We start from the raw sequence: 14,973 nt of genomic DNA on the forward strand, positions 1-14,973 counted from the left end.
GCACTGGGTGCTCGTTTACATCTCTTTGGTTAGTAATATTTTTGCTCCTCGGCCTGTCACACAACACTGTGGCACAGCTCCTCTTTTCTAAGGTGCTATGATGGACAGGTAGAATCACGGCTTACCTCTTTGAGCGTACTGGGGTTAACAGGAAACCCTTTTCCCCCAGAAAGGCTGGAGTATTTCTTTTCCAAATTACAAAGATTTTCCTTTTCCTGAAGAAACACAAAATTTGTTAAGCACAGAGTTGACCTTGGGTACCACAGAAGCACAGAGATTGCGCGAGAGATGAACATCAGAATCCTGCATGCTCCTCCCATTTCCACCTCCCCTCCTCACACTCAGTCAGAACTTCCTGTTAGTATATATCTCACCTTCTGCTAGCTACATGATGCTTGAGTTGTTTTCAATTATATTTAGTTCTATAACCTTCCATTCAGGATTAATTTTACAAAGTGTAAGCATATTTAAGAAAAAAATAAGTTGGGTGTTCTTGTTGGACCAAAAATGGAGGGAGGAACACCAGAGGGCCACTCAGTCCTTGTCTTTTGTATATTTTCTAAAATCATTTTTTTATCCTCCTAAGTAAAAGGTAATCGTGTACCTTAAGGTGATGTAGCATAACAATCCACAGATAGGTTTTATTTTGGAAACCTTATGGTGTTAGCTTTTGAAGTTGGGTCTATGACCCACTTAAATTAATCCAGTATTAAACAAACTTTAGGAACACTATTTATGGGTCACATTAGTTCTGGTGGTATGATTTCCATACAGTGAAATACACAACTGTTAAGAAAATAATTTGATTGATGGGAAGGAAAAGGAAGGGACGTGGGGATAGAAAAGACGTAGAATGAGACAGATATTATTACTGTATGTATATATGTGACTACATGACAATATGATTCTGCAACATGTACACTCAGAAAAATGAGACGTTATATCCACCTATGTATGATATATCAAAGTGCATAAATGCATTCTACTGTCATGTATAACTAACTAAAAAAAAATTAAAAAATAAAAAAATAATTTGCTGGCTTCTAACGAATGGATCATCATAACTAAGATAAAGAGCATTTCCATTACCCAGATGTTTTCTTATGCCTCCTTCCAGTCAACCCTACCCATGAGCAAGCACTCTTCCAATTCCCTTGGCTTTACACTAATTCTGCCTGTTCTGTGACATAAATGAGCCATACAGTATGCATGCTTCTGTACTGCCCTCTTTTTCTCTGTGATGTTGTAGCAATGGTAGTTCACTCCTGTGTATTGGTGAGGAGTTCTTTATCTGTGTCCCTCTCCATAGCTACTTACTTTGTTTCTAGTTTTAGTTTAATATAAAAAAAAAAGTTACTTCAAAAAGTCTTGATACATTTTCTTGGTAAATATATGTTTTTATTTTTAGTGTGTAAGTAGCTAGGAGTAGAGTGGCTGGGTCAAAGGGTGAGTGTATAGTAAAAGTTATAAAATAAACTTTCAAGGAGTTCTCTGAAAAGGCTGTGTATTTCACACTCATATCAATGATGCCTCAAAGTTCCAGTTGCTTCATATCCTTGCCAACATGTGAAAGCTTCACTTTTTCACCTAAGTCATTTTAGGTGGTGCAAGATGGAACCACATTGTTGTTTAAATTTATATTTCCTTGATAACTAATGATGAATACTTGTCAATGAGACTTAGTGGCTCTAAGTATATATTCTTTTGTGAAGTGTCTATTTAAGACTTTTGCCTGATTTTTTTTAAAGTATTGATGTTTATTCTTTATTATTGAGTTGTAGGAGTTTTAGCATATTCTAGATTCAAGTCCTTTGTCATTTCCTGTAAGAAATCTTTGCTTTCACCAGATCATGAAGATATATTTGTATTCCCATGCTATCTTCTGGAATCTTTATCATGTTAATTTTTTGTTCTTAAGTCTTTCCTCTCTCTTGAATTAATTTATATATGTGATATGAGGATATGATGTTTATTTTTTTCCGTGGTTACCCAGGTGATCCAGCATAATTTGTTGCAAAGACTTCCTTTTCCTATTGAATTATCTTGGAAACTTTGTGAAAAATCAATAGGCTATATAATACAGTTCTATTTCTGTACTCTAGTGTCAGTTCCATTGATCTATATGAATATCTGGATGTCTGCACTATATACTATCTTAAATACTGTAGCTTTATAGTAAACCTTGAAATCAGGTAGTAAAAATCCTCCAACTTTGTTCCTCTTGTTCTAAACTGCTTTGGCTATTCTAGGCTCCTTGCATTTTCATATATAGCCAATTTTCGCACCTGTGGTTGTTACATTCTTTACTGTTGCCACAAACATTAAATTGGTTAAGTACTGAACCACTGTTCCTTCAGGAAATCCAGGGTTAAGTTCCTATGAGCCTCTGGTCACATTTTCATAAACTGATCAATACATAACTTTGTTTTATGTGTGTCTCTGTTTGAACACACTTTCTATAGTATATGTCCTTGATGAATTAACATTTAACAAAATTCAACAGCATTATTATGTAACTCATGCAAGCGAAACATCTAACATATGTATTTTCTCCACAAGACACAGTAGCCTTCTTGCCCTTAGGAATACTAGAAGCACTTTAACATCATGCTTGGGAGCCATTTGAAACAGCAAAATCACCAACTAAAAGCAAAAAAAAAAAAAAAAAAAAAAAAAAAGGGAAATCACAGCCCTAAGTGGTCTACCAGGAGGATACTTGTTTACAGTATGAGAGCTGGAAGGGGGAGATTGGATGCTGCCTCGTTCAGCCCTGGCTGGGAATGTGCATGTTAGGTGATTCAAAACTTCCATTGGTCTGTGTATGTATATGAATGACTGCAAAAGGACTACAAGTATAGATTTTGGGATTACAAATACATTTTAACAAAAAGGTAAAATCACAAATGTGGAATCCATGAAATGATGGATTTGTATATGTGATATGAGGATAAATATTAATCCCAGTTTGTCAATTTCTACAAAAAATACCTGTTGGAATTTGATTTGGATTAAAATGTCTATAGGCTATTTTAGAAAAACAAAAATATTAATACTTATGGTCTATGTGTTTTACAATCCAATTCTCTTTTCTGTACTTCTAATGAGAAACTGTCATATCTGTGATTGTGCTTTCCCCTTTTTAAAGACTTACCACTTAGAAATTTTTTTCTTTGCTCTTTTTTTCCCCTAAAACAACAACAGCTATTTAAATACGTATGATGCTAATTTGTTATACCTTTGAATATTTGCACAAAAGGTAAAGTGGTCGTAGGGAAGCTGATGGCAACAGAGTTTACCCCCACAAAGCAGGGAAGGGGATTGGGATGGAAAAGTCTCCATTTATAGATTTCTAGCTGCTGAAAGACAGGAGGACAGTGTCAGGAACCCATGAGCGCTGCATAGACACCCCTGGCAGATTCATACCAGAATCATGGACCTTAGAGACTTTCTGAACTAGACAGGAATGCTCATTTCTTGTAGGTAGGAATGTGAAGTCACAGTACAGCCTCTTTCCCTAATTCGCATTCTGGATTTAGTCTTCCTCCTGTATCCCATTCTAGGTCCATCTGATATTCCATGAGCCAAAATATTATTTTCCTAGGTAGTGGCCTGCATGCTTGGCTCAACCTTGAGACTGGACCCATTAACTTTTATGTTTGGTGAAATTATACCAGGAAGCATGTCAGAAAGTCAGGATACAGGTTGCTTTTAACTGAGTTTAGCTGAAGGACTCCCTTTGTCACTTTAGGTGCTGGGACAAACAAGGACATGGTTCCTTTCTTGAGGATGATTTTGCTACTCCTCTAACCAAATCACCTGGGGTGTCTAATAACCCAATTAAGCCAATCTAACTCCGATTTTTCAGGAAGACACATGCACAAATAATTGGAGTTCAAAACATTAGTGTAGCTGAGCCACAATATTTGATAGCAGTGAAAAGAATATTTTCCCTTAAATTTACCCTAAACTTGTGTTAGAATATATTTTAACTATTTGATGGAAAATGTGATTTTTTTAAGAAAATAAGGAAAAGTAAAGATTTTCTGCTGAATTTTAACCATGCAAAGGATCAGCTAACTAGTGTGGAAAATTAAATAAAACTGTACACAAAAATCTTCCTTAATTCTGAAGGCTTTCACTTTTAAAAGGCATTTACTTTGAAAGAGGCAACCTTCCCTGAGTTGGAAGCTCTGTTATATTATAACCAGTGCTGAACAGGAAATACTTACTCTTTGTAGCATCATTATTAAATTATTCTTTTCTTTTACAAAATGGTCTTGTTCTCTCTGAGCCTGCTGAACAATGTGATTGGCTTGTTTTTTCAGTGCAGAAATTTTTTCCTGTAGGAAAGAAGATCATCATAGAAAGGTGCCCATTAGATATTCCAAGGTTTGCCAGTCTGTAGTGGGAAAAGGGGAGAAGGCCTTTACAACTGAAATAATGTTGACCACATTTGAGTAGGTGATAGGCAGTTGGTATTACCCAGAGACAAGGAGGCATTTACTTTGACCTGCCAAGTTCAATGTCTTTCTTAAGGTTAACACAGTTCAAGTGATTTAAATTCTATTTGAAGAGTCCAGAAATCAACAGGAAATCTTGATTTAGACTATCAATTAATTTTTAAAGTCATTTGGGAAGATGACTGATTGGGAAAAGATAACAATGGCATTTCTTATTTAAACTGAGTTGGAGAAGTCACTTTTTAATCCTTCCCTCAATTTTATCCTTCAGTGTTATCAGGTTAGAGTTCTGGGGTGTAGTTCTGAATTTTAGAATAGAAACTAAATTCTGGACAGGACAGCTAAGTGTTGGGTGGAGTTAATAGTAATCTGCATGGTATTTGACTGAACCATTTCTAACAATAAATAAGCTATCTGCCTGTTTAGGGAACTATTTAGCAATGGAAACAGAAAATTCCAAATTAAACTTTGTTCATGGAATTATTCTGAATTTAGTTACTGTGCTTTAAATAGGAAGTAATTTAAAACAAATATCTGAATTCCTGATTTTCTAGACTTGGTTTTTACATAAAGATAAAATTGGGTATTACTCATGAATACATCCACAACATTATGTAAGGATACGTGTTCAGAGCCCCATTTACCATATATATGGCAGGCTCCATAATATGCTAAATATGATGGGATTAAACACACAAAGATATTCAGATACAAAGACACACATATACCATATCTATATGAATGCTATTTACTGTCACATAGGAAGAATATATCTTGATTTTTCACATTAAACATCACCTGGGAAAGGTACCTTTCTACTGACTATGTTCCGCTGATATTCAGCCACTTCACGTAGGAGCTGTTGGGTCAAGTTCTCCTTTTCCTCATCCAGACGGCTCTCATGCTCAAGCTGCTGGAATTCTAGGTCTTCAAAGTGTTTGCTTTCAACATCCAACAGGTCAGCATCCTTTGGAGAAAAGGGAATGAAAAGAAGACACACCAGAATGGCTGCAACCTTCTTAATATTAAGAAACGATTATGAAAAGTCATAGTCCAAGATAACTTTAGATTATAACATGGACCAGGGTTAGAATACGATGATCCTCTCATTTGGAGTTGAACTCCAGAGCAGTGCCTCTACAGTGGAACTGAAGGGGACACCACAGGAAAGCGCAGCATTTACTTTACCTTTTGTTTTAGATTGCTCCATGCTTTAGAAATTCTTGCTTTAAATCTACTAAGCAGCTTTAAAATGGATAATGAAGTATAAAAAGAATGAAACAAATAACCTAAACATTATCTGCAGATCAAAGGTAAGCTATAGTTTCTCAAGCAAATTCTTTTTTTTTTTCACAATTTTTATATAAGGTTTTAGTATGGAGATTAAATAATTCAAAATTCAGCAAAATTCAGGCCAGAATTCTCTAAGCAGGATTCATATACCCAAAATGCACACAGCACAATGCAGTGGAATATGAAGAGTTTTATTTTCTTTGCTTAATAAATATTTTCTAACATTCATACCAGTAGAATAGTACATATACACAATTTTAAACTTATACTTTGAGCATGCATGCAATAAATATATTTATAATATAGGTTAAATGTTTTATATATGTAGGGTATGCATGCTCAAATAATTTTTCTGGAGGAATAAGCAATCAAAATCATTTGGACATGGATTCTGGGTGATAATGATGTACTATTATAGGTTCAGCAATTGTGAACCATTGAACCATTTTGGTGGGGAATACTGATAATGGAGGAGGCTGTGCATGTGTGGGGCAGGGGCTTATGGGAAATCTCTTTATCTTCTGCTCAATTTTGCTATGAACCTACAACTGCTCTAAAAAAAATTCTGTTAAAAAATTTGGAGATCAAATTTTCAAAGTATCCTTTTATAAATCCATTAAAATCACATAAAATTTTTTTAAACGGTTAAGAGTAGAACAAAAGCTTTCATCAGGCACAAGTTCAACTCAAAAAGTTAAGCACTACTACTTTAAGAATAATCTTTAAGACATTTAAAGAAAATCAACATGAAAATCAGATGGCTTTGAATAGGAATTCTTCAACCTATGAGATACTTGAAGACAGGAATGCTATTTGTGTATCTGCATTCATGCAAGAGATCACTACACATTGTATAAAATATTCTCCAATATACTTTTTAAAATACATTTAAAAACACCCATTTAATTTTGGAGTCTCTGATAGAATAATAAAAGTGCTATGTGTAGATGAATTTTTAAAAAATAAAAATTTTAAATAATCTATGGGCAAAAGGAAGAGGTAGCTGGGCTATGTGGCTTTTAGCTCTACATAGCTAAACTAATCAGGGCATTTCATTATATTTGAATCCTTAAAGGGAACTGGAAAATAATTGTATGGTAAATTAGTTCTACTTTTTAAGTAATGACAAATTAGGGTTTTTAATCAAATGGAATATATTTCTATCTTCTGCAATGAATTATATTCTAGCGATGATTCATAGAAGGGCTATTAGCTACCATGCAATTACAGTCAACACTATAGCAACAAGGCTATTATGTTAACACAGACTGTGTGTTCTCCAATTTTAAGAGCAGGAAAAACACAATTTGAAGAATATATTCAGCATTTCTTACACTTCTTTACATTTTATTTGGCCAAAAAGAATGTGGTCTTGATTTGAAGTTTTTGGTTGACATTTGCTGTTTATCAGACATTTCAAGTTTATAACTTTTAAATGAATGAATTAATGAAGGAAACTAAAAAAATAACAGATAACTCAAGTGTTACACGTTGTAACAAAATATCCACAGTCTTGAAATAGTGGACCAGCTTATATATTTTCTTATATAGGCATACACACTCAAGTTTTCCAGGTCTTTCATTTAAGCTTAGTTTGTGGTTAAAGAGTACTGAGATAAAAAATTTAAACACTTTTTTGGTTTATAAATAATCTTCATCAGAAGTGGGCATATGGCTCACAATACACACACCGTACTCTATGCAAGGCCTTCACCTACTCCACAACTGGTTAGCATGAAGGCCACAGACTCACTAATTTATCTGTAGTAAATATTTAAACCATTGCATAAAAATTATAGCACACTAGGTTGGAAAGCTGGAAATTAGGCCAAGCTCAGCACTTGGACTCTGTGGTGTAATCATCTAACCAAGCCATCTAAACCATTCAAACACGTGTCTATAAACTTTGACTTTGAAAGAAAAACTATTTCAGAGGGAAATAAAAACTTTTAAAAGATTTTAGATAAGAATAAGAATTCAAAGAATGGAATTTGGGGCCAGGACTGAGACAGAATAATATATACAGGAAGCTCAAAGTACTTGAAAAGTTGAATGAAAATTTTAACTATAAACTTTAGTCACTAAAAGGACATTATAAATCTCTATTGACTGGCAAGCTCTGGGGGCCAGCATAAAAGGAACTAAAACAATCGCAATAAAAAAAATTCTGTGCAATTCCTTTTTTAAAAAATTTTTTTCCAGCAACTTTTTTTTGGATAATTTATGTAACAGAAGTATATATACAAGATCTTTGTGTTTTCTTTGCCTAATGGAAGAAAAAGAAGAGAACAGATGTGGTATGGCCAGGAGTAATTGTAGAAACAACCTCATGGTGGCTTAAGGCCAACACTGGAAGCAAAGATAAATGGGGCTCATTGTGTTAACCTTTCTCCATCTTCTGCTTAAAAGTCAAATATTTTACATGCTTTTAAAATATGAAAAAGACAATAGTTCAACCTCCTCTTTCTTATACCGAGATACTAAGCCTACAGAGGTTGAATGGCTTTTCTAAGACTGAAGGATAAACTGATTTTAAAGCCAATGATAGGGCTTAAGTGGTTTTCCTACTTGTGGAGATCACTGGGTAGAGTTTAAAACAAAATCAGGAGACCAAAATCAACAATTCAGTCGAGAAATATCAAAAGTAGAGGAACATTGCCCCTTCCATGTATCTGTCACCTCGTTTTTACAGCAGGCCCTATCCTGGCAAATGACAGAGTCACTTTTAACATCAGCTTTCTTTTCCACACTGCCAGTATCCTGGGATTGGTGAGCCCATACTCACTGCATGCCAGTCATAGGCTATGAAGTCAACATCAACTGAAAACCATATTTTGACTCTAAAGCAATGATTCAGAGGTACAAAACCCAGTTGTAAGTCCAAAATGTTGCATCCACAAGATCATTCCATCATTACAGCTTAAGTATTCAAGAGAACATGAAGTTTAAGAAAATGATTTTCCTTCTGTTCATGTACTTTTATGCTATGTGACTTGCCACCTAATGAAGTTAATCATAATCAAATAAGTTTCATGACATCTGGTTTAAATGCCTTTGGAAAAACTTGGTAATGAAATGGTATTCTGAAGATCCAAAGTCTAAAGAGAAATAAGTGTGATACCACAGAAAGTTCTTAATATAAATGGGCTTCTTATGAAATAAGTAAGGTTTTACTGATTAAGCCAAGGATCTGGTGAAGAGTTATGCTGGTCATCATCCCTGGAAAACAGAATTAGTAAACCTCAATATCAGTGGTAGATATGACAGTCAGTTATCTCTGCCAAGGAAAGGGGTCTTGATGATAAGAATTTTATACTTTGCTTGGAGAGGAAAGGGAAAGAGTCTTTGCTTTCAGTTAATGGAACAGACTGTCTGCGTTATTTCCTTTCCTCTTTTGCAGTCAAAATTCTTAGAACACATACAAATTTATGAGTTCTTCTTCAAAATCTAGATCATGCATACAGTAATAATTTAAATTAAACTGGGTCCAGGTTATTAATAGAACCTATCAGCTTCTATTGGAAGCAACATTTATAAAGAATACAAATAATAAAAGGGCAACTAGAGGAAAGAAAGGACAAAATATAAAAGTACAATGCTGACCTTAAATGAAAAATTACAATGACTGCGTAAAATCATTAGCCATAAGGGAGTTGAAAAACAGTAAACAAATGTAAGATTCAGGTTTCCCACCTCTTCTGTTAAGTGGGATAAACAAAACAATTACCAACTGAAATACTTTTATAATTACTAGTCTTCTCCAATCATTTTTATCATAAAATTTCCAGAGAATTGTGACACCAAGAGACAACAAGTTTTATCTTCTTACAGCAAATTCATCTTTACTGACTAAAATGAGTAAAGAGGAAGACACAATTGTCACAACTTTCTTTGATTCAATACTGAAAGAAAGAAATATTAAAATTATTACGCTGATGTTTAACTTATCTACATTGGATATTTTACTAAGATGCTCTCAACCTCTGCAGTACATTAGTTTTAATTGTGATTTTTCATTATCCAGTTATGTTCTCAGATGTATCAGTGTTTTTGTTCTAGAGGTCATCTTGAAATTTTTCAAAAGTGTGTCAACTGACATTTGACAAGAAGGGACAAACAAAACAAATGAACTAACCTTATTTTTTGACTCATGAAATCATAAATTGTTACTCACTTAGGACAAATTACTATTACATGACTCCTTTAGAGGAGCGAGACTGTTAATAACAGCTGCTCCAGGATCAAAGTTGGTTTGGGCTGCTGTTCAGAAGAAACAACTCAGTTGTCAAGCAAGTGTAAAAATACTAAGTGGCTGTGTCTGTGTTTATAAAATTATCCACCTAGGAAGCTTCCTTTGCAGAATACAAACAGCATGGTTGTGTTAAACACTGCAAACATTCAGAATAGGAGAATTAGTAGAAATTCTGGAAAACAGAATTAGTAGACCTCAATACAAGTAGTAGAAGCTACCACAGTCAGTCATCTCTGACTGTGGTAGTTCAGGTTATTCAACCTGAGAAAATTTAAGTAGTAATAAGTATTTTGAAAAATAGGATGCTTGTATAAGAAGATACTGAGGGCACTCCTAATGCCCTGTGTCTTGATTCTTGGTGTTTGACTGCTGTAATCATGCTAAGGAGTTCCATGTTACTAATCAGCAGGAAGAAATAGAAAAGCAAAGCAATGGAAAGAGGTGAAGGGCAGATCAGAATAGAATAATTTGGGGAGAGAACATAAAATCCACTAAGAAAAAAAAAATCAAGGGAAAATAGTACAATACATCAGAAGGGGCAAGGGAGATGCTAGCTGATTTAAACGCTGCAATTTTGGTGTTGGTCCTAAATCAGGAATGAGTTTTCTTTAGTTACAAAAAACAAATCCAGAAATGCTTTTGCATTATAAATTAGAAGAAAGATTCTAATTCGGAATATTTTAACTGATTAGTATGGAATAATATTTACTGTTAGCATGCATATTCCTATTTTTAAAGTATATAATGACTAGAGCTAAGAATTTATCCTATGTAAAGTAGGAAGTCATAGGTAAGTGGAACTTAATTAGGAGGGAAAAAAAGAAAAAAGAATAACAATGGGTGCATTCCTGTTTGCTACTGACCCTCTTCAGTTGTTGTTGTAACTGTTCCCTCATGGACTCAGGACAATTGTCCAGCTGGGTCTTCTGCTCGGAGTAAAGCTCCTGAAGCCTCTCTAGTTTTTCCCTTTCAGCATCAAGCTTTACCTTCTCCTGAAGTTCAGAAATCAGAAAATAGAATAGAAATTACCTTCATACCCCAAGCAGGGTGTTAGCAAACATTTCCAAGAATAACACAAACATACACAAACTCTAGATATTCTATGAATGTAGAAACACAGCTTGTTAGTGATTACAATAAAGGGATATAAGTGGAAGTTAAGACAAGGGGATCCAGATTGTGCATTCTCAAAACAGCCCATTTAATTGGGTATTGACAATGACCCACCCTTCCTTCCTTCCCTCCTTCCTGCCACCCTGTTACAAAAGCAGGGAAGCAATAGTTAAGATTGAATGTTGGTCCATGGCCAACAAAGTACAAAAGAAATGCCAACCAAATTCAGAAGCTAGCCTTGCAAAAATCACTTGTCAGGGAATAGACAAGAAAAAGCGGGCATTCATGTACATCAAAGTACTATCCCATGGTTCTATTTGCTCAAGGCATATATTTGCTAAGCAAGTCCTAGAAGTATGTTCTCAGGTCAAAGTCTTGCTATGTGCACTGGTTGATACCGGGGTCATCTGATATAGTTCTAGCTATTTGAAAAGCTTTAGAAGCTTAAGCAATTAAAAAATCTCATCTCAGGGAGAGCATCCAATTCAGGGTTTGAGAGAACTGGTACAAATGTAACACTGACAAAAAAGCAAGGGGAAGGGTTAGGAGGCAGTTTGGACACAGCACAACTGTGACATTGTGGAAACATAGACTTCCTTAAAATGAATGGCATAAAAACGAAACATGAAAAACACAAACTGTGAAATAAAGGAGAGACACCAGGAGAGAGAAGAGCAGAACAAGAAGGTAACACTAAATCCCTGCCAAGCCACACATGCCAAAGTGACCCTAGGCACACTCCAGGATATAACAGGTCCATACTTTAGCACCATGCTTATCCTGACTTGGTGCCCACCCCTTAAATGGAAAAATAAAACTTCAATTCTTTTAGTGCCAGTCTCGCCAACTTGTGATGCTCTGAACACTTTAAAGCAAATTTTAGGCATGAGTCTCTCCATGTGTAACTCTTTCATCCCAAAGTAAAGCATTTTATGCAGCACTATGATGATTTGATGACCACCTCACTTTCCTTATGTTCCCTCTATAGAAACTGGTAGAAAGAAAACTAGCTTCTGAACATATCACAGAAGAAATTTTTAAAGGATAAAGTTCTAAAATAGCCCTATCAAATTATCCCTACTCTGATTTCTTAATCCAAATAGTCATGATTTCCTGTTAGCACACATTTGGATTCTTGACAATGAATCTAAAACTGTATGACACTCAATACCTATACTAGTTCACTTAAGCCTCCATTTTTGACTTAATTTTAAAATTTCCAGATTATTTGAAGAATATTTATTTAAGTCGCAGTTTTTCTCCCCAAATAATTAAGTCCAGAAATAATAAACTTGAGAATTCTGCTTCATATATAAATAAAAAATGATTCTACAACAATTTAAACCGTCTACAAAGAAAGTCTGTCCAATTTTTAATGGGAAGTTTGTTCAGTGTGCACACCTATTGAGCAAGAGCTGGAGAACTCAAGGGTTCAGTTAATGGGGAAAAAAAGAATTCCAAAAAGTTAATCCATAGGAAAACTGAATATAGTAGTACCTCAATGTAATCATTTAGCCTTTGGTTTCAGAATTGTTTTCCTCTAAATAAAACCAACAATACAGAATACCTGTTGACTTCTGGCTAAGAAAATGTGTTATTTCCTCTATATATGGACCAAAGATTGCCCGATTTACACAACAAGAGAATTTTATCCCCAAAGAGTCCGATTTCTAAATATGGTATCATCAGATTTTGCCACAACTTTAATTCTAAACAGGAAATTTAAAAATGAATAATCATCACAATTAGATACCATAGGTGGAAAGCCCTAAAGTTTACAGAAAACATTGATGCAATATTAGAACTATGGAAAGCCACTGCCCTAAAACATGATCTCAAACCTTAAAGAAATTACCAAAGTAGAGCTCTGAGGCTTTCGTTTTTTTTTTTTTTTATCTTTTATTGATTTTATTTTTTTTAAATACATGACAGCAGTGGAATGCATTACAATTCTTATTACACATACAGAGCACAATTTTTCATATTTCTGTATATAAAGGATATTCACACCAATTGATGCCTTTATACATTTTTTTAATCATTAATAATGAACACAAATAAACAACTAATAAAAAAAATACCTCATGTTTACACAGTGCCTTCCTTCTGAGGTGCTCAAAGCGTTTCGCAATCCCATACAAGGGGGCAGTTAAGAGAATTATGCAAGCAAGCACCATGAGGGCCTTCGGCAGCTTCTCTGTGGTTTTTCACTAATGCTGTGACCAGCACCTGGTCTCAGAGCAAAAGCTCAGTGGGGCCAAAGTGAGGGCAAAGGAAGTGAAAGGGGAAGGATGCGAGAAGGACTAGTGACAGGTGGGCTGCGTCATAAATCACAGAGGACCACAGAGATGAGATTATCCCTGTGAGAGCCAGAAGTGGAACAACTTCCAGCCAGAAGGAAATTGATATTCCTCTCTTCTATTTATCATGCAGGAAGTTTTCAAAGGAAAATTAGCTGGAGGCAAACATTTAATTAGAGGAGAAACATCACTGTCTTTAGTGAAGGTAAAAGACATGGATGAACTAGATAGCATTGGATGGTTTAGGGATTCTTGAGTTTTACACATAAAATATTAAGACTGAGTGTTCTTCTCTTTCTCCAGATTATAACTGGTAAACTCACCTATCCCAACTACTATAGATACAACTATAGATGAAATTTTCCAAACATCAAAGTAGGAGAGAACATCATTTTTTTTTCAAGATTCAAAAGTGTACGTTCAGGAAATAGGTGGATTTAAATGCATTTTTAGTAAATTTAACAAATTTCACTTTGTTGAAGAAATATAAGTATAAGGAATTGGAGTACTCTGGAACAATACAGATGTACAAGGGGACACTTATAAAACAGGAATAGAAAGGGACTTCCCTAGAGACAAGTTGCTTCTTTTTTTGCCTTGCCTTGTCTTCCTGATGTACTGGCAAGTCCAGCTGGATCACAAACTTATTGTGAGATTCTGCCTATTTTGTATATTTAAGACTAATATTCCTAAAGTTCTATAGCTATACATGGCCAACGATAAATTACTCAGGGATAATTTAAAGTATAAACCAGTATGTAAAATGGTTATATACAGTTGTCCCTAAGTATCTTTAAGGAATTTTAATTTCTGGGATTCCCAAGGACACCAAAATCTGTGAAGGCTCAAGTTCTTTATATAAAGTGTCATAAAATTTGCATATAACCTATATATAAATCTTTCTATATACCTTAAACCATCCCTAAATTGCTTATAACACCTAATACAATGTAAATGCTATATAAATTGCTATTATCCTGCCTTGTTTAGGGAATAATGAAAAGTGTATACATGCTCTGTATGGATTTTTTTAAAAATATTTTTGATCCTTGGCTAGTTGAACTGGTGAATGAAGAATCCAAGCAAACAGATGGCTCACTGTGCTTGCTTTCATAGTGATATGTCTGTTCATTTATTCAACAAAGATTAAAAGAAGAACAGAGGCAGAGAAAGGAGGAAATTTTAGCATTCTCCTTATATTGCACAGTTCTACTAGATTTATGATTCCCAACCCTGACTGCACACTAGAATAACCTGAGATTTTACATATACAACGTTCCAGGCACCTGTATTGATTGGGTCACAAATATGGATCATAAAGACTGTCACAAGCATTCTAAAAATCTTTCCAAGTTTAACACCAGGTAGCCAGGTTGAGAACTACTGACAGCCACCAGAGATTATGTGAGTGACATGGCAATTATGACTTGATTTTTTTTAATGTTGACACAAGACATTAATTCAAGATCCATCAAAAATTGTTCTTAGTGCCTAGTGCCATTTCTTCATAGTATAAAAGCCCTTCATTGCAAGTAGTATTCCAACTGTAAATTGT

At 34.7% G+C, this 14,973-nt stretch overlaps 1 protein-coding gene across 20 annotated transcripts in view; it reads right to left on the reverse strand.

The window, feature by feature from the left end:
* Phldb2 (pleckstrin homology like domain family B member 2) overlaps positions 1 to 14,973 on the reverse strand; it is a 95,500-nt gene that overhangs the window by 28,429 nt on the left and 52,098 nt on the right. For 16 of the 20 annotated variants that reach the window (XM_071615362.1, XM_071615367.1, XM_071615369.1 and 13 more), the window contains exons 6-9: positions 10,869 to 10,997; positions 5,272 to 5,427; positions 4,230 to 4,340; positions 126 to 215 (exon numbers count right to left, since the gene is read on the reverse strand). In XM_071615362.1, the coding sequence (XP_071471463.1) occupies positions 126 to 215; positions 4,230 to 4,340; positions 5,272 to 5,427; positions 10,869 to 10,997 (486 nt within the window). The remainder of the gene's footprint in view (positions 1 to 125; positions 216 to 4,229; positions 4,341 to 5,271; positions 5,428 to 10,868; positions 10,998 to 14,973) is intronic. The other 4 variants (XM_071615368.1, XM_071615366.1, XM_071615363.1 and 1 more) reach the window with 1 other exon arrangement.

This window comes from Marmota flaviventris, chromosome 8 (assembly GCF_047511675.1).
Source record: "Marmota flaviventris isolate mMarFla1 chromosome 8, mMarFla1.hap1, whole genome shotgun sequence".
Classification (NCBI taxonomy): Eukaryota; Metazoa; Chordata; class Mammalia; order Rodentia; family Sciuridae; genus Marmota; species Marmota flaviventris.